The sequence below is a fragment of the Echeneis naucrates genome, chromosome 2 (assembly GCF_900963305.1).
Source record: "Echeneis naucrates chromosome 2, fEcheNa1.1, whole genome shotgun sequence".
Lineage (NCBI taxonomy): Eukaryota > Metazoa > Chordata > Actinopteri > Carangiformes > Echeneidae > Echeneis > Echeneis naucrates.
This window is the reverse complement of record NC_042512.1, coordinates 19,249,608-19,277,340: the sequence shown is the minus strand read 5'-3', so window position 1 is coordinate 19,277,340 and position 27,733 is coordinate 19,249,608. Positions and strand designations below refer to the sequence as shown.

Below are 27,733 nucleotides of genomic sequence, written 5' to 3'. Positions count from 1 at the left end.
CTTATTTGTTTCTCTGAGTGTGCGCAATCTGTTTTTTTTTGTGTGTGTTTGTGTGTGTCTGTGCTTTTCGTCTTCTGAGGTGTTTGTATAATAGTCTCAGAGTGTGTGTGTGTTTAGTTATCCATCACAATGAGTGTTTGTGTGTCTAGAGCGCTCCCTGTCTCAGAGTTTGCAGGCATCTGTGTACGTTTAGATTTTTTTTAATGAGGTGTCTGCAACTCTGGTTTGTCTTTCACAATGTGCCTGCTTGCTTCCCTTTTTCAGTGTGAAAGAAGAATTTCAGTCAAGGTATTTTTTCGCCTCAACTGACATGTATATAATATCATAATATAATATACAATATATAATATAAAGTATATTATACTAAATCATACTTGTATGAGCGTAGAAGAGTTTAGTTTATTTTCCATCTTATTAGCCTGTATTTTGGGTTTTCTTTGAACACAATGTATGTGTGTGTCATATAGTAACCTGCATGGCCTGAGGGGAGTGTAGACCAGATGAAGACTGAGTGTTGCTTTGAGTCTCAGGGTTCCTGGTTGCTGCCTGGATGGAGGCAGAGAGGCAACAGTCACTGTGCTTGGCTGTTTGAACACCCCCGGCACTGTCACCTGGGAAACTGTCCAGACCGAAAAGAAAAACACAGAAAAACATCTAATTATACTGCAGAGCTGGAGCTGCTACTCAACATTTGTCAGAGGCTTTTATCCAAACTGTAAAGCCCCGTTTCAGCGGAAAAGTTTGGCCTGAGTATTAAATATGACATCTATTAATAAGTGGCCTAAGTGTTGGTTTGATATGGCAGGTACACAGAGGAGGATGTGAAGACAGAGAGGTACGTACCAGCTCTGAAAGGATCCAGGAACTTGCACAACAGTCTGGACTGAGCCGATGCCTCATGGTCCACCTGTGAGGAAGAGCATAGCAGCAGTTGAGGTGAGAAGACTGAGTAAGAAAATGCCTGATTCCCTAATTCCCCTAATGTCGTATAAAGCAAGAAATTAAAATGTCTATGAAGTTTGTCGAGTTTGACTCTTCCCTATTTTACACATCACACACACACAAATGCACCAATTTGTCAGTGTTATTTTCTGTGCCTGTTAGAAAGAAAACAATGTTCATTTTGGTTTGTACGGAAATGGAATAGATTAAAGGCTGAAGTACAGACCAGGAGCAGTGAAGTAGTTAGTAGTTCCCCGTGGACACACAGAAGACATCACTAATGATTGTACAGGGCCAGCAAGGTTGAATGTGACATTGGTCCGAGAGTAAAAATCTTACAGAAGCTGCAATGGAAACATTAAAGTTCAACTTAAATGATATTATGTTGGGAAACATATCTATTGGAAGAAGCACCTGCCATCAGTCACAAGCTATTTCACAGTTGTCAGCAAGGACATGAAGAGTTTATGGACCAAAAGGCCTGGCCTTCCTGCTATCCCACAGTAAAACTACAGGAAGCAGAGACCTGTTCCCCAAAAGTAGGTCAGCTGGTGTGTGACTGCTGAGTGAATTTTGGAAAAATCTAATAAAAAAAAAAAAGTGGTTTTTCCTTTAACAAGAACATTTGCTGGGAAAATCACATCTCATGTTTATCAGATTCAGTCTGAAATGCAATTGTGCTTAAAGCTCAAAGCTCTGCTTCCCCCCACTTTAATGTACTGATTGAGTCATGCAAAAGATGCTCATCGAGCAATTACACCCTGAAGCCTTTAATCTTATCACTGCTGTTACTAGATAAACAATAATAAAATCATTAGAATTTGCATTAAATTGTCATTGTTTGGCAAACTTTATCTAAAAAGACACAACGTTCTGCTTCTGGATTTAAGATGTTAAAGAATTTCACAAGTTATGATATCTCACCAGGTGCCTCGATGGTGCACAATTCCTGCTCTTACTGTAGGTGGAATATTAATAGTGTTCCTTTTACGCACATCTAGACACAGTATTTGGGATGAGCAATGAACCAGGACATGATCTGAAAATGACAGGTGCATTACTAATGTAATATCTGTGTGCCAGAAGCCACTAACAGATCCTCCGCCATCACAGCAAAGTGACTTTTTTTTTTTGTTGCTCGAGGGTCATTTTAACAGAACGACAGAATGGCATTCGTGTTGCTCGCTGCAATGCTTCTCCTCAGGGTGATGTTACAGATACTTACAGAAACATGCTGCGTTGATCCAGTCATCAGTGATGTTTATTAGTTTGTCTGTATTCTGAGGAGTGAATTTAGGATTAAGCACTTTGTATGCAAGGTATGAATTCATACTAAGCCAGTCTAGCTTCCTGACGGTCTGTTGTGAAAATGTTGTTTTTATGTCATTGGACGAGCCAGTAATAATAATGCACCAGGCTGCCAGTTCCAGCATGAGTTTTCTCCAGGTGTTCCAACATGTGAAAGAGTGTCAGTGTGTTCACTTCACTCATACAGAGTAAACTCCATTGTTGGCTCGGTGCAGGAAATGGGAACCTTGGATGCAGACAACAAAAAGGGATTGGTGGGGAGAACATTCTTTTGAATTAGAAAAACACAAATCCCCAAACCAAGAGCACAAGAGAACGAAAAAAAACATTCAAACCACAGAAGTGCTGAAGAAAGGGAAGCCTGGGCTGGAAGAAACATAGAAAAAAGACAAACTGAAAAGCAAAAGGGAGTGCACGGGAGGGGCAAGACCATGAGACACAGGGGCAACACATTAGAGCAGAGCAACAGAGAAAATGTAAAAATAATGACCACAGAACACTCTAATAAAACAGGAAATGAACAGAATTAATCTTCTCAGGGCACAAGCTCAGGCATGACTCGACTGAAAAGCTTCCCAACAATACTGAGGATACAGAAAACTACAGACAGATCCACTCACACCTCATGTTGCCTGTACTGTAGGTTTCTGGTCTGCTGAGGGATTCATGGCGCTGCAGAGCCCAGCCTGCTGTAGTTCAATAGGAATGGACAGAAACACATTCGAAACAACTTGCAGAGAGAAGTTCTTCTAGTTCTTTTAGAGAACTAAAAGAAACAACCCTCAATGTAGTGGAAAGCACTCTGCTGCTCACTGCAGAGTGCTTTTATCTTTTTTTTTTTTTTTATCTTTGGCATGTAAACATCTGCTGAATATGTTTACCTGATTTGGTGCCATTTTCTCAGTCTCAGGAACATTTCATGAAACCTGACTTTTTATAATACTTATAGTTTGTATTTTTCTGCAATAGCAATTTCTTGGTCATATATTCTTTAATTTCCTCTCTGTTGTTTTCATTGATAGTGGCTGCGTGTCATTCCTGCATTATCTTATTTAATTGGTAAAAGATCTTCCGAGGCTCCTACTGCTGGTCCTTCACATGAAAAAAAGCACCACATTGTGACGGCAAATACTGATGATCAACTTTGTCAGGGCAAAATATTCTAAATACAGAGAATATTGAAGGTTGTGAAAAAATGTGAAAACAGCAACTTCAGTTTTGTTTTATCTTGTGTATTTATTCTTTATTTGTCGAATTGTATGTGTGGCCTGGGAAATGAACATTTAATCATAAAGTGTGAAGGTTTGTGACATCAAACGAACACCACCTTCAGTTCTGCTCACTGGGAAGAAGACCTCCTTGTCTGCTGTGACTGGATGGCTTTCAGGGGCTCCACTGGGGTCCTAATCTGAAAAGTAGAGTAACAAGTACACACACACAGTATTACAAACACGTAAGTGCTTCCCATACACACTTTAGGAACAAATGAGCATGAGGCCGAGTTAAGACCTGGTAATAACATCTGGTTCAGGTGATCCATCGCAAATGGACAGCTTTAAGTCTTAATGCATTTGAGATCAAACATTCAGAGGTGTTCTGAGTCTCACATAAGCACAGTCAAAATGGTTTATTTGCATATAAAGCAGTCACTGGAGCCGCATTTTAAATCCAGATCTGAACTAAGACACAAGTTAACACCAAGTGTGAACAAAGAGTCTGCCAAGCAGAGCCTGTGACCTGTGAGTGTGACAGCTGGGATCTCTGTGGTGTTTGTGTAGGGAATGGAGATGGAGGCGTTGGACGTAATCATGGATGAGTTGCTAAGAGGCTCCTGGCTCTTTGGATTAAGGCCACGCCCACTCAACAACACACACCACTCGGGCAACTGAAGAATGACAGAGATAGATTAACACATACACAAGTGGCCAGGGGGAGAGCAATGAAGTAAAAAATGAGAGTGCATGATGGGAATACAGAGGGAGGACAAAGAAAAAGGTGTTGTCAAGAGATGAAATACTAACATGAAATCTCTTTTTAAAATGACTCACAATTTAAGATTTGTGCTATTTAAAAAAGATTTGTAAAAATGTCAGTTCTACAAATGTCCCTTCAGTTTTTGTGCATCTTAAAGAAAAGTGATGTGTGTATGAAGGCATGGCGACTTTTGATATGTGTGTATTTACACCTGAGGGCATGCGAAAGTGATCTTTGCCGTGTGATCCTCCTCTCCGATGGATGACGGACTAAAACAGACACCGAGCTGGGTGCAGGAATGGGGCCCCACAATGAGCTGCACCGCAAAGACAAATGCACAGAAACACACACACAGACAGAAGACAGAGAACAGCTTTCATGGGGACAATGAGGAGGGGTTAACACTCAGGGAAAGGTGACAGGACCTTTAGCCGACACTACTGGAGAACCCACAGCTATTCAGAAAAACAACAAACTGACTTTTGGATATATTGACAATTTGCAAAAGCACAATAACTGTCATCAAGGATCAGGATATTTTAATTAAAGAGATGAAATCTAAAGCAAATTAAATAGGCCTTTCTGTTGGACAACAACAAACTTCAAACACAAAGGGAAGTCAATTACCAGGGGGCAGGAACAAGGTTAATGACATTCACTGACTCACTAAAACTAAGGATGAGTGTGTTTACTTACATTATTTTCTGAATCCATTTCCAGCGTGTAATTTATGGGATTACTGTTGGTTACAATCAGTTCCAGAGTTTCAGCTGTTGGGTTCACCAGGGAAATAGTCTGTCTGGTCGATCTGACAAACACACAGAAATAAAAATGCTAATAAAATTTCATCACTAAATTTTTGTCTTACGCATAATTAATGTGGATTGTCAGCCTGCGTGTGTGAGACAGTGTGTGTCAGTATGTGTGCACCTACTTTCCCAGCTGACAGCAGACTTGTGGTAGTGTGGTGACTGGAGGGGGAAAAGCATAAAGCTCCAGTTGGTACCAGACCTCCCCCACCAGCTCTGACTGGAACACCACACTGGTAGAAAACGCACACAAAACCTGTGTCAGTAACTTTACATATCAACGTGACCAAGAAAAGGGTGTGTCAGCCTCAGTGCAGCGAGTCTTACCATCCTGTGCTCTTTCCTACTCTGTCAGGTGAGAACGTAGCTATGTAAGTACGAGTCTTTTGCGGGGGAACAGAAATCCACTTGTCCCCCCTCAGGTCGTCTCCTTCCAGGTACACATCCAGCATCAGCAGCTCTCCTTGTGGGTTATTGACAGGGATCTCTATGGCAACAGAGCTCTGGGAACACAGCGTTTTAAAGTTGACACCTGCTAGTGTTTTTCCTTGTGTTCCCATACCTTTTGATCTAAGGGTGAAGGGAAGATCAAGTTTCCTGTAACAGGTGCCAGCAGTTTCTTGGGCTTTTCAACTGGAATAACCCTTAAACTGAGCTGCATCTCTCGGGATGTATGGCTGCATGAATACCTGAAGAGCTTGTCTGTTAAAAGACTTTGATCAGGCCCTTGTCTGGGCCTTGATCAGGACATTCAGAGTCCACAAACTCGTTGATCTATCGGGGAAGGTATAACTGTTACATCCCTTTTACCTGTATATCGTTAATTTTTGATACCAAGTGCTTTCTGTTGGCTTCCCTCGATAGGTGAAACTGCCAGTCATATTTATTGCTTCTTCATTTTGACTCGACATACTAAAGCCAAATAAGATTTCCTCACATGTATTTTTCTCACAGAAACATAAATTCCCTCTTGCAGCTTTAAAAGCGTGTTCTCTCCTGCTAAAACATTTTTTTTGTGCACCACTGCATCCACACACAAACTTTTGTGAGGACTGTCTCTGCGGCACAAATGAGATTAACTACTGTTGGAGTCACTTTTGTTTGCAGCCTTGGTAAAAAAAATCAGCTGAATTTAAAAAAAGAGAAAATAAAAGGCTGTTTTGTGAAATCCTGGAGTAATTTAGTAAATATTACTTAGAGTTCCTTACCTGAACAGCACAGAGCACATCTATAACCTCGGTGGGTTCTGGTGGTTCAGAAATGACCTCTACAGAGAAGTACACTTCATAGTGTCCTGTATGACAAGTAAGCACCAATATTAATGTGATATAAAGGCGCACACACACAGACACACACACAGACACACACACACATTATGAAAGAGTCAAGGCTGGACAAAAGCATTTTATAGTGCTCTAAGCTGTAAGAGGTTCTTACGCAGAATTACTTTTACAACACTGAGTTTACCTCTGTCACTGTCTTCTGCTTGAATGCCATCCATTTGTACAAATGACACACAACCTGCAAGTTCAAGATGAAGTGTTTACTTAGTTGATACAATTAATGAATACATCATAATGTGCACTTCATACATCTTCATATTTCCCACTCAACCTGTAATCCTATTCTACCAGCGTAAACATGCTGTAGACGGGCACACAAAGTCATGCAAAAAACACGCCAACACAATGTATGAATTGGTAAAGCAGCTGCCTTCTCCAACATAACACAACATCAAACACACACACACACACACACACACACACACACACACACAAAAAAAAAAAAATCACCAGTCTGTTTTCCCCTTTTCCATGGTGATACAGCCAAGATGTATGGAGCACTCTGACCAGGTTTAATCTTCAGGGAAGGGGCACCACTCACGACTGATAGATCTGTCTCCACCTATGTGAATGCACACAAAACAGCCACAGGAATACAGATGCTCTACAAGACCCACACACATTTAAATAGATGCTCAAAATGGAGACTAATTTCAATGTAAACAATAACCTCCGACCACAGAGTCTCCATTTCATTTTTCACAGACTCATTCCAATAAGAGCGCAACACGCCATTGTGCTCATAATTGCTTCTTTTGTATGAGAGGAAAAAAGCCAGGGCATTCAGGCGTAGCATTTTCTTGTGTGTTACTGTCAGTTTGGTGCATTTGTACTAGTACCTTGAGGGTGAGTTTATTTTGGCTGTAGTTGGGGACATCCAGCTGAGTGTGTGTGGTCTTCCCAACAGGGCAGTGTAGTACCAGATGGTCCACAGGCAGGGGGTGCTCTCCCACCCCTCTGAGGGTAAACACGTGCTCCGTGCCGTCGTAGTCATTATTTAAGCTCAGCTTGCCCTGTGGGGATAGGGATGAAGTCCAGGCAACTCAAACACACACACGGGTGTTCGGTGTGAAGTGTGCTCACACAACAACAATGGTAAACAGACGCTGAGCTGCAGCCAAGCGTTCCCACACTGATGCATGAACAAGGCTGATTACTACAGCCCCCGAGGACAAGGAGCACACAAGAGGGAGAGCAAACATGAAGGGAAACCCAGAAATGAGACAAAAAACACAGACACAATGAAAACATGAAACTGTATGAGTGGCCTAATGAGCAGCTCAGCTCTGTAGTGTATATGAAAACCAAAGCTATAATTATATTGATAAGAGTCATTCAAGACAGCATACAACAGCTCAGTCCTCTGTTTTTTAGGCCCATCCCCCTTTCCACAGAACAGCTAAGCATTGGTGGTTCAGTGGTAGAATTCTCGCCTGCCACGCGGGAGGCCCGGGTTCGATTCCCGGCCAATGCAATGCATGCTTTTTTTTTTTTTTTTCTTTTTTCTTTTCTTCCCCTATTTCACCCGGGGGCTAGACTGCAGCTGTATTTCACAGCTGAGGCCATGATGGCAGTGGATTGCCAAAACAGGCGTCATACAAATTGTTCCTATTGCTGAATTATTCTGGACACACTGAACCACACTGTGGGATTTGGTGTTGTGTGTCACAGAGTGTGTACTTAGCCCAGTGGGTAAATATCAAGATTGTGACAAGAAGAGAAGAGGAAAAAATATGAAAAAAATATGAAAGGAAAGAATCGATGGCCCCTTTCAGACCTGGTATCACCTTATGTCGCAAAATATTTAGCTCACACAAGACACATGTTCATGACAATGATACTGCACCAAAAGAGTGTTACCTTGACAATGCACTGTGCTGTAGGGTGAAAGGAGAGGGGGTAGAAGGCTTTGGTCCCAGCTGGCACATTCAAAAACGTTGGACCAAAAAATCCTTCTCCACACAACTCGGCTTGCATGTTCCAGTCTTGCTGGGTCTCGTTGTGCTGCGGGTTGACACACGGGCCTGATCTCACCATTGCAAAGATTAGAAACTGACTCACGAACACTAGCAGACTAACTATGAACTCACACTATCTTACGAGAAATCTGATTATTTTCAGAAAATTAATAATAATAGTCCCTGAATGTTTTGCAGTCACCACACAGAAAATTTTTCATGTCCCTCACCACAGGTATGTCCTGTTTGACTGAACGATGAGCAGGTGAGCTGAAGTCCAAGTGAACGGATCCACTCTGTGTCACAAAGCAGACAGATGTAGCTACATTTACTAAACAAAAAAATAGTCCAGCATTTACTTCATATTGCATTTATAGGGTTGTGACCAGCATCAGCTGTGGTGTACCTGTGAGGTGACCAGAGCCTCCAGCATGTAGACCCTGGTATCACAGGAAGATCTCAGCACCACCTGACACGTGAACTGTCCAACACGATCTGCTTGGAACCGTAACGGGATGTCCACACAGCCACAATCTATTCAAGTGTTGGTGTTTGCATCATTAAATGACATGAATCAAACGATGAAATCTATCCGTGACCTTCATCAGAGACACACAAAGTAACTTGCCCTTGTGTGCTAAGGAAAGATTGTTCAACTGGAATGTGGGTATTTTTTTACATGTACCTGCAGGATTCTCCCATGGCATAGTGGCGTCCTCTTTGACAGGTACTTTTACAGTACTGGGTAAAGTGAAGTATTGCGGCAAAGAAACCTCCACACTGTATGTTCTCACTTGGCTCTGGTCAGCACCTGTCAACAGCTGAAAACAGCAGAAAACTAGAGGGTAGGTAAAATACAGAGCACAGAGCAAACCCACCCTTCATGCTTCTCTTTTCTCTGCATCTGTGTGTGTACCTTTTGCTTGAAGAGCTTGCGTTCGGCTGTGGCTGCTCTCACAGTGCTGCTGCACAAAGTGTGTGTCAGCATCCGCCTCCTGTGTTCATTGGCACTCATGTTGTGTTGACCCCAGGTGGCCAGAGCCTGCTCCCAGCCCATATTGATCAGCGGCACACACACCACCTCCTCACACACCTGGTGCACCGTGCAGCTCAGGCTTACAACTGGTACACACATAGCTGGGTATTGTTGGAACAAAATATCAGAATAAATATTCTTCACTCATCACTGCTACACAATGCAGCTAAAGAGAAAGAATGAGATATATGGTCAGAGACGGCTGATTTGGAATGATTAATGACAATTAATAATGTGTGTTGATGTAATTGGAGAGTAGTGTTGATAATGTGTTCATTGACAAACATTACTGCAACAGGCTCCTACCAGAGTCATTGGTGGAAATTATGTTTGAACTGGGTCTGGCTGTAAAAGGGGATAGAAGAGGCAATTCTGCTGTGGCCTTCACCATATAAACCATGTCGCCTACCTGGAGGATGCAGACGAAGGCAGGGTCATCAATAAATGTGTGTTACTTGCCAAACTGACTGTTTGGAGACTTTCAGTCCAGCTGATCAACACAAAACTTTAACTCAACAGGAACAGGATATTATCTCCACTCGTTGGTGGCTGATTGATTTCCATTTTTAATAACAGACACACTGACCTGTGGGGAAACTAGAAGTACAGAGCAGTACTTGAAGCCGGGGTAGAATGGCAGATGGTGGATGTTCAGAGTGTCTGCTTGGCCTGGCTTCAGACAAACACTCCCCACTGCACTCAAGAATTCGCTGCTTTCATCATCTGGGCACATACACAAACACATTGACCACGACGAATCAGACATGAATAAAGGCAGAGTATGTGTACACGTACATGAACAGGAATTAAGGTACAGCATGTATATATCATGTGTATAGTTGTAATCGCTTCCTCAGCACTAACTGAGAGCTGGGCTGTTCCCTTCCATGTCCTTCCCACAGCTATTGTCTGAAATCAACTTGTCTATGCTGCAAAAAGAGGAGAAAGAAGAAAAAATTGGTTATTTAGTGTGACAAAGACACAAACCGAAGCCTGTTAATTCCTTTGTGTTAATAGTTAAAAAAAACCCCACAGTGAGCCACACCCCTGCAGTGTGTGACACATCCCTCATTACCATGGATACACTGGCTGTATTTTTCTATTTTGCAGATTGATGCAACCAAATGTGGCTTAATCTACTGGGAAAGTAGTTTCTAACATAGACACCAGTTTCCTGTGTTTAAGCAACTTTAAATAAAACTTCAGTGAGCTGCTGTTTCAGAACACAGCCCAGTCTTTTTTTTATGAAATTACATCAGTATGAGATATTTGACCAATGAGCTTGAGAGCCAGAGAGTCGTGAAACCAGAATGACTTTTTTGGGGATTTGGGTGTTTTCATGAAGTTTGTGCCTGCGTTACCAAAATTTGGAGGAGGCCTGTTCAGTAAGGCCGTCTTTTTTCTTCTCAGGCTCCAGTGGGTTGCACGTCGACTCCACCAACACAACCCTAAACACACACGCGCGCACACACACACACGATAGATTCTTGACACAAGGGCACAATGCATGGTGTACAGGGATTTTGTGTCTGAAGAGCCAGAATGCAACACAATGCTGTTTTCAGCTCTATTGTACTGGTGTTGTAAGAGAAATCTCACAGGCAGATGGAGCAGCTCAACCCTGGATAAATAAAAACAAAGCTGTCTAGATAGGCTGTATCTACCAGGTGGAAAATATATGTAATATATTCAGTCCTGTGTGAATACTGCATAGACAGCATATACAATTTTCCTCTGCTTCCAGAGGGGTGACTTCACAGACTTAATATCTCTCACCTGAACGTAGCTTCTTTCTTGAAAGGATTAGTTACTGGCAGTTGAATCACTGTCTGCTGGTAGCATGGAGACCGGCACTTCACAGTGTTCTTTTGAGAAAGTAAAAGAAAGACAGTCTGTCATCTAGTTATATCAGACCACAGCTGCAGCAAGGATCTGGGTAATACCAAGTTTTTTGTGAGACAGTTTAAAAAAAATTGCAAGTTGGGCCAACTCTGTCAGTAGTGCTGTAAGTGTCACCATAACATGACTGAACCATACTCACTGTGGGTGTGATGTGACTGACATGGGTCTTCAGACTGAAGGCCAGAGTGGTGCCACAAAGACCAAGAGCAGAGCTGGAGATGAGCAGAAGGACTCCCTCCATGGGCTGCAGGAAGGAGCAGCTGTGCTGGACAGTCAGTTCACCGCTCCCTCTGTGAAAATGAACAAAGCCAACAACACCTCCGATTAGTGAACTTGTATTCAGGTGGAGCCAGAATAACCATTTTACTTCTCATGTAGTAGCAGTAATAGCAATAATAATTTTCACAGTGTTTCTACATTGCACTGGCCTTAAAGGCAGCATATTTGGAAATGAAACTGGAGACTGAAATTGGGACATGGGCTATTTTTACACAGTGGCCTCACTTGAGGGCATAGCTGATATATTTTAATGAGCTACACTACTGTCTCAAGGAAAAAACAAAATGTACTCAATTCTAACTCTGAGCTGAAGAAGTTTAGGACCTTCCCTTTTTATTTGCAGAGAATGACTCTGCCTCAAAGGAGTTAGCGTCGATGAAAAGGCAGCACTTCCTCACTAACGACACCAGTTTAGATATCTGTTGTTTATGTAGATTACAAAGACACACAGCAGTTTTCCATAATTACTATTTTGTTGCGGCACACTCTCCAACCTTTCAGTCTGTTTCCTGGATAAACATGCTTATGTTTAATTTTATTTGATACGGATCCTGAGGGCACTTCAGTCTGGATCCCAATCTTGTCATGTGCATTATGCAGCACCAACTGGTTGGACAAGAAGGTACTTTAACCCTCTGAAGCTGAGTGTTTGCAGTTTAAGCTCAATAATTATAATGACATGGTGCAGCACATTCTTCACTGGAAATATAAATGAATATAAACGTGTGATATACTTTGGGGGAATGGAGACAGTAGACCCATTAGGGAGGGAGAAGAGATGGGCATCCTCTCCGAACAGGAAGGCCTGGTATTTGACAGGCTTAGAGGAGGGGCTTTTCAGTCGTACCTGCAGTTAATGCACACACAGACAAAGAGACAAATATGTAAATAGCTATGTTTTAAATAAACAGGGGCATGAACACTTGCAAACACAGAGGCAAACACACAGCTGTCAAAAAACAATTCAACAATGAAATCTGTTTGGCTTTGCAATGACAAACTGACATCTATTTTTGTTTGGCTTGTAATGCGGCCCACCATGTGGATCATTACCCAGATGTATATTTGTCTGTATTTGTAATCCTGTTAGTGTGTGTGGGGGGTGAATTTATAATCCTATTAATGTGTGTGTGAGAGTGTGTTTATAATCCTGTTAATGTGTGCCTGTGTGTGATCCAGCTAACAGTTTGTTTGCATGTTGACTATTCAAGGGCATTTTCAGGCTTGACACTTCTCATTCATTTGTTTTAAAAGGCACGCAGTTTAATTTAGGTATTTGACAACTCAGCATTAATATTTGTCTTAACTCATGTTACCTGCTTGCTGCAGGAACTGTGCAGGGCTCCTGATAGAGTGATGGTTTGTACTGGCAGGTACTGAGGCAGCCGCTCATACAGGTGGACACACAGCATTAACATCTGCATTGGATTAGGATCCGACAGGTCGGTGGGCTGAACGCACACAAATATTTACACAGATACAAGGACGATCAGGGATAGTCCCAGAAGGAAATGCTGCATCATTTCTGACATAAGCATCATAATATATGGCATGTGACAAAGTGAACTTGTACATCATATTAAATACTAATAATATACTTGTCAACCCAAACGTAAAGATTGAAAAGGGATTGATGGCCCTGTAGACACCAGAAAGAATGTTTATAATACAAAAGACAGAATTTTGTGAAAAGCTAAATCAGTATAGATCTCACTCAATGCATTTTTCAGAGCATATGTGGAATGAAATTCAGACAAAGGAAGAAGCTTCATGGAAAGCAATTTTTGTCAGAAAGATTTCATTGAAAGACGAGTTAAGCCAGAGATGAAACAAAGCCTGAAAAGCAGGACCAGCCTATTCTGGAGAGATATGTTTCCATAGAAACTTCAGTCCAATAGTCAGCATGATTTACTGAAGTAGGCCCAGTTTAAGTGGAAAACTTGGATATTTGAAGAAACAGAAATTATTCCAAGTAAAAAGCTTTCAAACTAGTCATAATATCATGAAACATGGTGGTGGAACATTACACAGACTTTTTTAACAGAGCTGTGAGTGAGAGAACTCTCACTCAGTCAGTCAGTCAGTCAGTCAGTATTATCTGGTGCGGTCCAGGCTGTGAAAACAGCTTATGAAACATTCCTCTGGTTTTTACCTGTATATCTATGTTGAGGGAAAGTGCAGTCAAGGACTGAGTCACTATGATGTTGTTGTGGAGGATCTGCTCCAGGCTGCTAGCTGCAGTGTACATCCTCCTGAAGTGGCTGCAGATCTAATTAGGAACACATTGAGATGACAAGGTTAATTTGTAGTGTTTCAGTTGATCGCTTCACTTTCTCAGCCATACTTATCACAGCCTTGAAAAACTGACTAGGTAGGGACAGTAGGCAGCAAGCAGAGCAGCGAGCACCAGTCCATCTTTCAAATCCAGGTCAAAATTCACAATCCAGCGGGCTGATGGGACATCACCTACAAACCATTAGTATTCAGAAACAACCTCAATCAGTGATATGTATGATGCACCTTACAGAGTACAGGAAAATGTGTAATTGATCAATGCAATATTCTGAGGGATTGTTCTTTCTAAATAATAAATAAAACAACAGGCTCAGTACAAAGGACAAATTGTAGTTGAATTGATCACAAAAGATGCTATATAATCAAAAATGACAAGGAACAAACTTAGCTATGATGAAAAACTCTATTATAAGTCTTTGTTTGGATTCATCAATCAATATCTCATTGCATTCAAAAGAGATTGTCGAGCCCTACAGAGATCACCATCAGGTCTAAGTTGTGCTAGTGTGTCTTCATGTTGCACCTTACCTGGACCCCAGACAGTCTTCCTCATGCTCTCGTAGTGCTTGCTGAGCCATGAGAGCACCTGGAGCTCCCAGGTGGTGTAGACATTGCTGACCAGTAGCTGTGAGTGGACAGGGAAGGCTCCATCTCCTTCTTCCCTGATCAGCGGTGTGTTCAGACCACTGTCTGACACACGGCACAGGACCAGCACCTGGGCGTGTGCAGAAGGATTTTCAATACTGTCATTTAACGTGATGAGCTTCACCTTTTTAAGCATGACTTGACTTTAGTCTCACGGGCAGACACTTGCACGCTGTGTGTTTTTTGGAAAATGTTTTTGACCTTGTATATTTGTAGCAGCACGTCAGTCCAGGATCGTTTGCTCAGCGACTCATAGTTAACACTGCTGTAGTCCTGACCTTGTTTTTCACTTGACTGAGACAAACACAAACACAGAGATAGCACAAGAAGCTGCAGATATACTTTGCGTTTGAATTACCATGAGGAATCGGTTTGGGTTTTTCATTGTAAGCAGAGACGCCACATGTAGTTTAATTTAAGAGGTGTTGTACCTGTAGGGAACACCAGTGTTTGAACTCCTGCACGTCTAGCAGATACTCTGGTCTGATGTGGCACAGACAGGCTCCCTGCACCCTGAACACACAATTACAACATATATTTCTTTAATTATTAAATGTGCGGCCATTCCATACCAGCATTTACACACTATGTGCAACAGTGTTGTGCAAATTCCTTTTGCAAAACAAGAAAACCTGATTATTAATGCCGAGTTTAGAAATGTCACATAAATATGACTCAGGCATTTATTTGAGTATGACGCCTACCTGAGAAAAGCAAGCATAGCTTCATGCTGCTGCAACAGCTGATTAGTGCGCTGATCTTTGTCACCGGAAAATGTCTGACAGCGAGGAATCCCAGGAATCGGCTTGCCAGTCAGGTGATGAAGCATGTCAATGACAGATCTAGACACAGCAATGCAGTAATGTTGGGTCCCTTACATCTGGAGCTCAATCTGACCGGGTTACTTCTGTTATTGACATTATTCTAACTATAAGTCAGCTTCACTTATCAGAAAGGCTGTGTGGTAAAAATTCAGCACATACAGACACACTCACCTGGTGTCTTTGCTTTGACTGACACGATAAGCCTTTCCTCTGGAATGATTGATTTGAATTTTTGACACAACTCTGTAGAAAAAGGGTTGATGGATGGTTTGATTGAATAACTTCAGTGATAATGGATGGTAGAGGAGGGTTTTGATGACTATCCTTTAATTTAAATGTAGTATGTATGTACTGAGCTGAGCTACTAGGAAATCTCTTGAGTACCTTCTAAGTGTGTGTGGTACAGAGATAGGATGGGGTCCGCCGGGCCAGCCAAAGAGACTGAACCACCTCTCCACAGCCAATAATACAGTGTGGTGAAATAGTCCTTCGTTGGACTCCGCAGCAGGGAATTCTGGGATGCCGATATTGCTCTGGGTTCTTCCTTTGGTAGAGACCTCTTGATCCCTGCTGGTCTGACCACTTACACTGTCACTGCTTGGAAAAGAATCTGAAGAACATGGACACACACACTGCTGAAAGATGCTCTCAGAATAGTTACAGACACACAAACACATCAAACACTGTACTTTCTGACCTGATATAGAGTTCTTGTTTGTTGAGCTGTTGTGATCAAACGAGGATGATGATGATGCTGGCCCAGAGGCAGGACTTGGTGTGTGATAATGTTGAAGGATCGCCTCCACAGCTGTGGCTCCTAAATTACAGCTCTTCTTGAGTGATGTGCAATTACTGATTTTCAGTTCTATCAGACATTGATGACCAGACACTGTCTCTCCCATCTGACACTAACCTGGTGCTATTAAAAGTTTTATTCAGTTCTTTTTGACATTGTCTATCATCTGTACATACTTTAGTTTATGGGTGTGTTTGTGTATGCTTGACCATACCAGTCTTGAGAACTATCTGTTGCTCAGAGCGGTGCAGAGCCACGTAAGGCCAGACGGTCAGAAGACAGTTGTCAGCAACTGCACACAACTTAACCTTAAATCTTAAAAGAGAGGCAAAGTCAGTGAAGAACATTTGCTTCTTATTTAATTCAACTTTAGATTTATGTTTTTAAATAAAGGTTTTCCTATGGTATAATGTAATTGAGAAAGTGCAAAGCTTATGCCCCAAATCTTTATAATTCATCTCTCCTGAGATTTTCTGCACTAGTTTGTAAGCAGGACATTACAATCAGTACATCATACCTGTTGTTGAATTGGTCAGTGAATGTGATAACTGTGGAGAGAGACAGAGGAGTGGCTGAACAGAAGGACACACTGCAAATCAATGAGGTCACATCGGCTTCCTCTCTCTGGATGTCAATAAGATGTCTCTGCAAAGACAGAATTAAAAAAAAAAAAAAAAAAGTATCACAGATCCCGAAGGTATTTCTGTCAAAGTGTCAGCCAGAAAAATCAGTCACACTTGTGATTTTCATGTAGTTTTTGCTATCTGATAAATCCATGACTGATGCTCAAATTTAGGTTTGGCTCACACTGCGTCAGGAACACAAGGACTGTACCTGGTCCTGGTGTTGGGCAGAGATGGAGTTACCATCAGGGAACATGACGGAAACAGGCTGTATCTTTGTGCCATCCTCCAGTTCCACTTCATCCACTTCAGCCGATACCCTGGTTCCACTGAAAGCATGGGAAGAAGCAGACAGTGGAAAGAAGGAAATTTTGAGATAAATGCACACACCCAAGCAAGAAGATGATGAAGTGACACTTTTAGGGAGACGATGACAATGACAAACAGTATCTATACCGATATATATATATATATATATATATATATATATATATATATATATATATATAAAATATATATATACACACACATCTCACTTCTGGGTGACAAAATGCTGCTTGAACTAACAGTACAGCCAGAACAACAACGAACGCCACCCAGGAAAGGGGATTAGCTTGTTGGCGGGTAGAATAAGCCTGGCTTTATTGATAAAAATCCCACTGAAATGAATATTACAGTGAGCCTATTAGTGTGCCTTTGTTTCCTCTTCATTCATTTAGCTCCAATGGCCCAGCTTGGAAAATGTAAATACGATAAAACATATCATTGTTATTGCATCTGTCTGCATAAACTAACCTTGGATAACCTACAGGTACCAGGGTGAGTGTGGCTGTTGCTTTGCTTTCCAGTGGTACTGGGGTAAGAAGGATTTGTGGGGGGTGGATGTTGATAGTTGGGAGTTGGAGAGTAACAGTGACAGACAGCTCTCGATAGGGGTGACATCCCACCTCTTCTTCCAGCCCCTCTTCAACATGATCCCCCAGGTACAGAGGAAGGGACAGTCTGATTAATCTGCCAGATACTAGGAGAGAGAAAAAACACAAAGATAGATGTTACCTGGATGAAACTGCTCACAATCACATTTCACTTAATCACAGACAATATTTGTGATATTGTTTTGGTTCTGCAAAGGGGCATTCAGCAATTAATTGTTAGATAAATATGAATTTTTAATAGGATGAATTACAAGAAATCATTCTTCTGATCCTTAATCTCTTCATTTTTATTGATTAAGAAGAACAAAAATCACTGGTGTAAACAGACATCAGTAAAACTATTAAACTATTTAACTGCACTGTTAAGGCGTGACATGTTATTTATGCTCCACTTTTCCCCTAGAAATGTATGTGTGTGGGGGAAAGTCAGGATGCTGCTGTCTGAGCGAGAGAAAAAATAAATTTACAGTGACCTAAGTGTGTCTGTGTGAGAGAGGGGATGGCAGCAAGAGATAAAGTAATCCATCATACTGAGTGTGTGCGTGCATGTGTGCGCCCAATCATCTCTCACCTGTTCTGATAGCCTCAGGCCTGATGCTGACCGCTAGGCAGATGGACTGGCTGGGTCCCAGAGTGCCTGATGATGGACTCACAGTGCACACCTCCCCTTGTCCTCTGTCCTCTGTCGGTACTGATATTGTACTGCAGTTAAACCACCAATGTAAGCCGTCCCTGGTGACACCGTGCCAACACACACTCTCTTTACTCACTGCTTTCAGTTCCACTGTCTATGGAGAAAAGCAGAATTAGAGAAAAGGAAGACAAAAATAACTTTATTCTTTTTAAGTGGGCTCAGTGGGAAGGTACTATACAGAATAGACATGAACTTCGTTGTGGTTAATGAGAAAAGTCGAAATAGTGAAAATCCTGTGAAAAAAAGAAAGTGATCGATATAATGTTGATACCTGAGTGGAAGCATCAGAATCAGGTGCCAAAGGTTCCACATGGAAATACAGACTAGAGGGGGACATTTCCAGCGGGGCGCAAAGTGCTATTAACGAAAAATATTAGCAACATAAAACTTGTGTCATGTATAAAAATTGTTCTATACATCAGCTTTTCAGAAGAGTGGCTTGTAAAATGAATACATCAACCTGTGGCCTGCACACGCTTTGACTCCTGTGACAGCGTAGGAATGGAGTGGGAAAGATGTTTCACCATGTGCTTCCTGCTGACAGCTGACACTGAGGAGGAGGTACATGAGGAAGACGGTGGAGGGAAAAGAGACGATGAGGCAGCAGGCCACCGCACACCGTTGACCACCAGAGGCAGGTCAAAGTCATAACTCGCTACCTGGAAGACATTTCCTGAACTGTACTTCAAATAGTAATGCAAACATTCAAAGGCTATACAGTAAGAAAGACAGAGATCTGTATCATTTTCCAAGACATCCTTTTCAAGCTTTTACACGTCATTCTTCCAGGTTTGTACAACTGCTTCCACATCATTTCAAAACAGCATAGTATGCCTGCTTGGGAAAAAAAAAAAAAAAAAACCTCTTTGGCACATGCAGCAATGAAATAAAATGTTATCGTGACACCTCTACCACCTGCTACTTTCTGAGTACCAGCTGCTACAGATTCAATATCATACACTGCTGATTTCGTTTTTTAACATTCCCTGCCCTCGCTGCTATGAAACAAGGGGCACATCTGCATCATAATCTTTGCAACCGCAGAGAACAAAGACATAGTGCTTTGTTTTGTTTTTTTACATGTTGTTCAGTGGCAGTAAAAATTGAGCACATCTCTCCCGTTCTCAGGTCGTTGCGCTGGCTTCCAGTCCGTCAGGACACTAAATGGTCTCAGCCCAAAATATATTTGTGAAATGTTCAAAGTATATGAGCCTAATAGACCTCTAAGATCTGCAGGAGCTGGCCAGTGGAGCCTGAAGTTAAATCTAAATAAGTCCAAATGTCGTTCAGCCACTGTGCTGGTTCAGGCTCACTGCCCGAATCAGCAACCAATGGATCAAATCTGCCTTTAACTGGTTTTAAAGAGAGGCTAAACTAAATGGTCTGTTCTCCACTGCCTTCATTTAATTCCATTATACATTATCTGTTCTACAATCTGTGCTGTTATACTGTTGTCTTATTGTACGTTTTACTTTTATTTCATTTTAGCTCCTTGACATGTGTGTATAAGGATATTTAATTAGCAATAGGTGCTTGATTTCAGACAGACGTAGACAAAGGCAAAAGCAATCAGCAACCATTGTCCTTTCAGCAGGCAGACAGCCTGTGGCTATTTTTAATCAGCTTTCAGAGAGCTGTCTTTTTCATGTCAGTGTTTTGAAACCATCTTGACGGCGATTACAGTTTAAAGATAGCTACCTGGTTTACACTGGAGCAGTTAAGGTTTCCTGAACATTAAATGTGCATTTAACCATATCTACTGTAACTATTGTGGAATATGTCTCACCTGGATGGGTGAGAAGATAAGGGAGCAGTCCACAGTCTGCTGGCCTTGTACTTCCACAACATTCACATTTGACTCTGTCGCTGCTTGTGAAAAAGTACAAGAACAAACTCTAACAACAGCCTACACAGACTAATACAACAACACTATCGTTTGTGTTGCAGGTACAAAATCCACTTTATAAGGAGATATAACTTATAACCCAACACCATCATAGCTTAGCTCTGATCCTGGATTGCAAGGGAACGCGTACTTGGTGAAGGCTGAGGGAATTGGAGGGAGAAGTCTTCGAATTGTGATAGGTCAAAGGTCACCCATGCTGCAGCTAAAGAGTGGTTTGTCAGAGTGAACGGTATTGTTCGGCAGGAACCAGCGTAGACCCCATAGAACTGGAAATGGGACTGAAATGAGCGAGATGAAATGAAAACCCAGGCCAATGGATTAATCATTGGGAAAACATTTGCACGTGGCAGCACAGGATTTTATCATAAATCATAAATAAATAGTTTACAACTATCAATAAAAGGAGTTAGAGAATTAATTAATTTTTACAAATTGGAATTTTCTTACTTTTAATTGCTTCTTTGCTGTTTTTTTGACAGTGATGTTTTACTTCTGAAGTGAAGCAGATAAAAACTGAACAAACATGACGTCAACGGACAAACTCACCACACTGATGTCTACATTTGGAGGCTCCACTGATCCACCCACTCTGAGCTCAATAGACCTCATGCCCCTCAGAGCTATCTATAATACATACAGAAAATTAAAATGAAAAGGTGAATACAATAATTCCTTCTCTTTTCTTTCTCTCTTTCTTTCACCTCAACTCTGGTGTCAAACTTGATGACACAGTCAGGCCTGAAGTGGATCTTGAGCTCCGTCTGGCCTCCACTTGGCACCACGCCCTCGGATGGACTTACCACCATGCCTGGCAGAGGGCTCACATCTAACACCTGAACACACAGACAGAAAGAAAGGCTGCTTCTTCTTTTTTTTTTTTTTTTTGCTTGTTTCATGCACCCAACTTTCAATAGCAGGTATATGCGTGTGTGTGTGGGCACCTGATAGTAGGCATGGTTCTGCCCAGTGTTGTGCAAGACAGCACTTTTGATAGACGGCATGTTGAGAGGCACTGATCCAAATAGCACCCGTTTCTCTGCCAGCTGGACATGAGTGGTTCCAACCTGACAGAGGAACGGAGGTGACACTGTTATATATTGTTCTGTCCAACCCAATATCTTACATCTATTCTACATTTGTAGTTGACTGCCATCTTTTAACCCGTCCTATGCAAATCTACTCCAGTCAGTGATTTCCAGTCTTGGGCAAAATTATTTCTGAAACCACCTGAAGCATTTATACTAGTCAGTGAAAGGAACAACAGTACTGATGATTATAACAGAACAACAAATGCACAGGGGGAGAAGGGAAATGAAAGAAATTTCAAAAAGAAAAATAATTTAGAAAGGAGACTTTCGATTTGATTGCTTCATTCATCATTTATGTTTCAGAATGGTAAAATAATTCTGCTACTCAATTACTGCTGCCTTAAATTGATACTGCATAACTTCTGTGTTTTGTTTTGCCCATTATTCATGAAGATGAGAATAATTTCAACAGTATAAAATGAGAAAACTGACCCAGTGTAATGCACATCCCTGATTCTTGTTCAAGAAATTGATTTTTAACAATGCCACAGGGATGGGTAAAGAAGTAAAGAAGTTTAGAGGAATCCATGAAAAAATGAACCACAGCTTTAATTCTAGGAGTACTTCAGAAAACCCTATGAATGTTTAAACAGTTATGATAACTATGGAGATTGCCTACAAGCAGACAAAAAGGAGATCATACAAAGTGGACATGGCAATTCTAGGCACAGACCTTGACAACACAGTGTAGACGTTGTGTGCTGCCTTCATGCACACAAAAATCAAAGTCGCCTTCTGCAGGAGAAGAGAAGGAGGGATGCCACACCACCTCACAGTCAAGTTCCCTGTATGGCTCGACTATCCCTAGAGAGGATGGAGCACATTTGTTGTATAACATCTTTATCAAATCAGCAAATCTAACTATCAGTAAAGAACCTTGAGGATAAACAACTGAGATGAAAAACAATACGAGGATTATAAAAAACCCTCCAGTGATAATTGGTTTGGAAAGTGCTAATCAAGGAACTTGCACACAATATTTTTCTGCCTCGTTTTTCAGTTGAATGTCTTTCTTTTTGTTCTACTTTAAAGAAAATCTGATACAAAGCCAACTGAGCTGTACCTGCAGCTGGCCGAATAGAGAACAGGATGCCTCTCTCTGTGACTACTGGTCTCCATGTGAATTCTGCAGCATGGTTACGCTTGTTGCGAAGGGTAATTGAACTTCGATAGCCAGACTGGGCGAGTAGTGCAGGAGTTGGATGGAGCACTAGCAAGTTGGTGGACAGCTCCAGAGCCAAAGGTACGACCTGGGCATGGACCAGTATCTGACCAGGATGCTGCTGGTTTATACAGTAGGACACAGGTCTGGAATAAAGAAATACACCTATATTGCATGTGGACTGTAATGGCTGTAATTTTTTTATGAGAAAATAAAATTTGCTGCTTCCTCTAACCTGTAGAAATGGCCCAGGTTGTTGCTCTGGAACATAAAAGGTAAGATGTTGTGGGAGTGGGGGGGCAGGACGTGGGACAGGGGTGAGGAACCCTGCAACTCAGGGCAGTCCACCTTCAGCTGGACCCAAACATACACTGGCAGATGATTGATCAGCTGCAACTTCTGAACACACACCGACTGCACACACACCTCACCATAATCCACTACTGATGGACCTAATGAGGGAAGAGAGAGATTTACCTGTTTACCTGAGAAAGGACAAACACAGTCTTTTGACTCTTAGAAAGGAACTAGAATGCTTCTGAATTGAATCTCCAACCTATGACAACTTCGTAGAGCTCCAGAGCTGTCAGAGTCCTGCTGCAGTCTGCCACCTCCTGGCTGGTAGAGGGAAGTGCATTCATTAGCTCTGAAACCTGGAGAAAAAGCAGGAGTCAAACAGAGCACCAAAAACAAAGATTTCCCTTGACTTTAGGATTTGGTTATAATTAGTTGTCTTCCTTTTATGTCACCTGACTTTTTAGCTGCTGAGTGCTGCATGTCCTGTCTTTGGAGCAGCTGCTTTTGGCTCCTGAGGAAGTATAGCTGTAGGTGGGCTTTGAGCTTTCTGAGATATTGCTGCTCTCAATGTCACTGCTGCAGAGCTTAGGGGGAACAAGGCCTTGAGCAGGAACAATTCCTATGTCGACTTCATGCTCCACTTCTTTTTGACGTCTATGATCAAAAAGAGACAAATCCAATCTGTCCTACTTGAATAAGGGCCCATTGAACAGACGTTTGATTTGGATGTGTAAAGTAATTTTTTTTCCTGAAACTTTTTCTGTAAAGACTTGTGGTCAGCAATATATGAAAACCTACCTCTCCTTAATCCTCGATAGCCGTGTTTGCCTGAGTTGTTTGACAAAATCTGTGTAAATCTGTTGATGTCGCCGTTTCTGCTCCCTCTCTTCCTCAGTGAAAGCATAGCTGGTGTCCACATAGCTATAGCGGGGAACACCAGTAAAAATGGTCCTGAGAAGGTTAGAGACAGGAAAGTTGTGTGAAAACCTGAGCCAGACTGTGTCTCTCAATAAATAAGATTTAACTGTTTAACACAAGCTGTGGAAGTGAATGTTGCCTCACATCTACCTGTATTGTCTGGGTGAAGAGACTGGCCTGATGCTAGCAGCTCGGTCGTTAGGAAAGGCCAGGAACTCTTCGCACTCTGTGCTTTTACTCATCTTGATCTGATGTTTGTGGAGCCGTTTTTTGTTGCTGCTGACCAGAGCACAACGTGCCATTACTCGACTTCGAGCCAGCTCACTGGACCGAACATGAGGCTGTGGCCCAGTTGGATTTGTCTCTGCTGGATTTAAGAGTATGTGTGTAAAAGTCAACTACCAGGCAAGAAAAGCATCATCAATTGTCATCTAATTTTCACAGGAACTTTATGATCAAGAAAAAATGCACACTAAAAATCGCCCTGTTTTTCACTTAAAGTGAGGGTTTTCACTTAATGAGGTATTCACCCTCATTAAGTTTGGGTGGTGTGTGTGCGGTCTCACTGCGGACAACAGCAGACAGGCGAAGAGTGATTTTGTCAAAGCTGCAAAGTTCAAGTTTGGTGGCATCAATGTTGTTGCTGCTCTGGTGAAGAACTTGACCTAAGATATCTACTGTCTGGCGCACATGGAAGCTTCCCTGCTGCCGTGCAGTAAAAGACAAAACTACATCCTAAAGAAAGCAACAGGAAGAAAGAAAAGGTTCAAATCAACAGTTTTGCATACCTTTAAAATTAACATAGCTGAGACAATCACCACCTACCTGACACTGTCCAGGGGCTATGGTGCCTGTGGAGGGCTTGGCACTGAAATGCGCCACCTTGTGGAAGCGGAAGGAAACAGGAAGTTGTGGACAGAGGTTCTGCAGCACACACAGCTGATCCACGTGCTGTCCTGTCACACAGGTCAGGAAATCGTATCTTTGAGGATTGGCAACAAGAGACAAAGGCAGCCCAGTGCCTGTCACTGCCAGTTCAACATGGTTGGTACCTAAAGAGAAACAAACAAAATTTAAATTAAAATTTGATCAAACCATCTTTGGGCTTGAAACATTTATCTGAGCTCACCTCTATTATACTGTGTAACATGACTCGTGTGTGTACCACTGTGGTGAGTGAAGCCATGTTTGTTCCCCACTGACTCAAAGAGCAGAAAAAGACAATAGTCTTGCCGGCTGGATGAGTAATCAGACCTCTTCTTTTTAGTCCCACTAGACAAAGACAAAAATGCACTGCAGCAAAAGCCTGATAACAACATCCTCGTTAGTATAGTGGTGAGTATCCCCGCCTGTCACGCGGGAGACCGGGGTTCGATTCCCCGACGGGGAGTTGCATTTTTTTTTTTTCTTCTTTCCCCTCCCAATTGTTTTTACTGTGCATTAGTTCCATACACACATATGTGGGTATACAGACAATTTACCTCTTGCAAATGGGGCTGAAGCACACAGCCACAGTGACTGTCTCATATGCTCCCAGTCGTCCCTGCTGCGGGACACACACTAAGACTTGTGAGATGTCCTGACATAGTATGTTGCACCTGTCCATTCCTTCCAGCAGGGCGGCATCTGTGCTCTTTTGGAGATCTGTTCCCTGCACACAAATCACAGTCAAAGCCTTGTTGCTTGTATTCAATGTCAACTGTCTGTACTATCAACTCATGTAACCAAAAAACAAAGAATACTTATCTCCAGAGAACTATGCATTCGTTTCGCAGGACTGATTTCTCCAACACTCACCACTTCAGTCCCAGCAGCAGTATCCTGGAGCAGGCACACCCACTCACAGGCCTGGGGAGAAGTATTTCTCAGAAGAAAGTTCTCCACACGGGACGTCCCAAAGTATACAGGTCCAAACCACAGGGAGGAGAGTGGAGCACCCTGTACAAGAGCACAGCATTACATTTTTAGGGACAGATATGCACTTTGGAATTTCAAGAATCAATCAAGTATCATATAGACATCAACTCAAGTTATAAAGAAATTAAATAAATGTATTACACCACATTACCTGTAGATCAAAGACCTCCAGTTGTTGGTCCACTACCACGGCCCTGATAGTAAGAGTGACAGCAGAGCGATTCTGGAGTTTTATCCTGGGACAGAGGGTGAGAAACTATTCCTCAAAGCCCCCATTTAAATGGTACATGCTATTCTTAATTCTTTTTTTCTTTTTTCTTTTTTTTAACTATTGTTGGCACCTCTGTGTGCTTTTACCATGAATCCATCTGAGCTTTCTTTTACTCACAATATTTTTGCATGATAAAAAGATTATGAGCATCTAAAAAATTAAAATGTGTGTAAGAAAGAAATTGTCTTTTCTGTGTAAGTAACTGCAATACTTTTTTGACTGGTGTCTTGGAGTCTTACAGAGCCTTTTCATTGATCTGCCTGGGTCCATTTGTGCACAGCTCAACTTTAAGACACTGGATGCTGCCAGCTGGAATGACTCCACTGCATGGTGACAGCCTTACTGTCGGGTCTCCACTGTATTGCACTTGGAACATACCTACAATGCACACATGTCCACACTAAATGGTCTCAAATGCTTAGGAAGATTAAAGCAAATGTACAGGCAGAGAGTTATGACATATATTGCTCTATCATGCATGATTTCTCTTTCTTCCAATCAACAAGAGAAGCTTATTTTCATTGGATAAGGAGTGTGGTCAATATCTTGAAAATTAATGTCACAGTTGAGCCATGCACCAGAAAGAGATGCTGGATTTACCTGGAGCCGATCCTTCGTTGGTTATAGGATGATGTCTACTGATCAGCTGGCTGGTGGCAGCAATGCAACCAAAGTCTACCACAGGGTCAATTAGGAGGGAACAAGCCCTGGGAAACCTGGAGAAACAGAATGAAAAACAAAATGAGACTCATCTTGTGTTCCTAAATGCATTTAGTGGAAGACATACAGCATGTCTAGCCTTCCTACCCCTGCAATGGGATTTCAAGGGTCTCCAAATCATCTATATTGATCAGAAGGCAATCTCTGACCACCTCCTCTTCCTCTGGTGTGAACTGCAGCAAACCACTGACAGAAAGACCCGGAGCCACCACCACAGCTGGACTGGTTGGTGTGAACTTGAAGGCCTGCAGGAAAAAAGTGGAAAGAGACACGTTTACTGAAAGGTTCAAATGAACTCAACTTTTTTGATCCATTGATGGCAACATAACTATGACCAAGACTATAGCTAGATAAACAGATAAACAGACGTTATTGAAAGCATTTAACCCAAAATGGCCGTTATTCAAACAAGTAAACTTTATTAACAAATGATTAGCCAGCTACTTGTTAGCTAACCATCAATTTAGCAATTTATCTTTAAAAACGCTTTACGTTTTTTTTTGTTGTTATTGTTTTAACTTGGTATTATAGTTAAATTAGCCCCCCATTAAATGTATACTTTACCTTCATTTTGGGGTTTCCTACGGTTATTTTCTTGGAGGTTTTGCCGACGTTGGTTGCGGTGACGGTCGTCTTGTAAACCTGCCCGACTCTCACGTTGTAAAAGTCGATAAACGGCGGCTCGACTCTAACACCAACATCAGCCATGTTGATATTTTAAAGTGAAAACTTACAAAAATCTTTGTTTCTTCTTAATAGATGCATATTTGCTATTTTTTAAGCATTTTTGTAGACTTTTAGACTCACATACCGACAGTTGAGAAGCGACAGAGAAACTCAGGTGGTTACTAGGCGACGGCTGCTGTAGGTGCGCTCGTTTTATAGCCCTAATCACTCCAGGTGGACGGAGCAGCTGCTGACGTCGCTGGAGAAACCATGATTTTTACTTTCTTTTTTCCTTTAAGTGGCATTTTACTGTGTAGGTGCATCAAAGAAATTAGAGATTACAGTTATTACTAAAAAGGAAAAATGTGATTTCTACAACTAAGCTATTTCTGAGCTTAACTCCGCTTCTTCCTGACCGCTTTAGC

At 41.9% G+C, this 27,733-nt stretch overlaps 2 protein-coding genes and 2 non-coding genes across 5 annotated transcripts; 2 read left to right on the top strand and 2 right to left on the bottom strand.

Moving 5' to 3' along the window:
- Nucleotides 1-3,348: 3,348 nt before the first annotated feature.
- Nucleotides 3,349-6,959, bottom strand: LOC115056075 (cilia- and flagella-associated protein 47-like). 2 transcript variants are annotated; one of them, XM_029522336.1, is made up of 9 exons: nt 6,827-6,959; nt 6,501-6,554; nt 6,242-6,327; nt 5,361-5,536; nt 5,159-5,266; nt 4,921-5,032; nt 4,436-4,540; nt 3,988-4,135; nt 3,349-3,658 (listed from the first exon to the last, which is right to left on the bottom strand). In XM_029522336.1, exons 2-9 carry the CDS (start codon nt 6,532-6,534, stop codon nt 3,654-3,656), a joined length of 774 nt encoding a protein of 257 aa, XP_029378196.1. In that variant the 5' UTR covers nt 6,535-6,554; nt 6,827-6,959; the 3' UTR covers nt 3,349-3,653. The 2 variants fall into 2 exon arrangements, with proteins under 2 accessions (XP_029378196.1, XP_029378186.1); XM_029522326.1 differs by having other exon boundaries at nt 3,349-3,653.
- Nucleotides 6,661-27,350, bottom strand: LOC115050704 (cilia- and flagella-associated protein 47-like). Its single transcript, XM_029513700.1, has 54 exons — nt 27,207-27,350; nt 26,730-26,887; nt 26,523-26,638; nt 26,162-26,300; nt 25,803-25,887; nt 25,532-25,672; nt 25,216-25,385; nt 24,900-25,006; nt 24,560-24,786; nt 24,301-24,469; nt 23,885-24,101; nt 23,615-23,767; nt 23,269-23,470; nt 23,076-23,172; nt 22,755-22,971; nt 22,421-22,665; nt 22,031-22,161; nt 21,211-21,333; nt 20,971-21,102; nt 20,816-20,893; nt 20,400-20,547; nt 20,150-20,229; nt 18,824-19,022; nt 18,635-18,720; nt 18,241-18,457; nt 17,530-17,755; nt 16,946-17,063; nt 16,629-16,756; nt 16,326-16,426; nt 16,013-16,132; nt 15,700-15,925; nt 15,487-15,558; nt 15,196-15,333; nt 14,923-15,004; nt 14,693-14,785; nt 14,375-14,561; nt 13,920-14,017; nt 13,704-13,820; nt 12,868-13,002; nt 12,286-12,398; nt 11,412-11,562; nt 11,147-11,235; nt 10,732-10,818; nt 10,235-10,299; nt 9,957-10,093; nt 9,677-9,779; nt 9,213-9,456; nt 9,020-9,132; nt 8,741-8,868; nt 8,565-8,630; nt 8,237-8,380; nt 7,216-7,389; nt 6,884-6,938; nt 6,661-6,677 (listed from the first exon to the last, which is right to left on the bottom strand). Exons 1-54 carry the CDS (start codon nt 27,348-27,350, stop codon nt 6,661-6,663), a joined length of 7,308 nt encoding a protein of 2,435 aa, XP_029369560.1.
- On the top strand, nt 7,780-7,850 carry trnag-gcc (transfer RNA glycine (anticodon GCC)). The gene has a single exon. It is a non-coding gene; the product is annotated as a tRNA-Gly (tRNA).
- On the top strand, nt 25,053-25,124 carry trnad-guc (transfer RNA aspartic acid (anticodon GUC)). Its single transcript has one exon. It is a non-coding gene; the product is annotated as a tRNA-Asp (tRNA).
- Nucleotides 27,351-27,733: the final 383 nt, after the last annotated feature.

Excerpts from the sequence above, each read along its gene's own strand:
- LOC115056075 (XM_029522326.1), bottom strand. The coding sequence starts at position 6,534 with ATGGATGGCATTCAAGCAGAAGACAGTGACAGAG. Across the intron at positions 6,328-6,500 it reads AGCAGAAGACAGTGACAGAG|GACACTATGAAGTGTACTTC; the intron begins GTAAACTCAGTG and ends CTTGTCATACAG. Across the intron at positions 5,537-6,241 it reads ATGTGCTCTGTGCTGTTCAG|AGCTCTGTTGCCATAGAGAT; the intron begins GTAAGGAACTCT and ends CTGTGTTCCCAG.
- LOC115050704 (XM_029513700.1), bottom strand. The coding sequence starts at position 27,350 with ATGGCTGATGTTGGTGTTAGAGTCGAGCCGCCGTTTATCGACTTTTAC. Across the intron at positions 12,399-12,867 it reads ACAGTTCCTGCAGCAAGCAG|GTACGACTGAAAAGCCCCTC; the intron begins GTAACATGAGTT and ends CATTAACTGCAG. Across the intron at positions 11,236-11,411 it reads TCAGTCACATCACACCCACA|AACACTGTGAAGTGCCGGTC; the intron begins GTGAGTATGGTT and ends CTTTCTCAAAAG.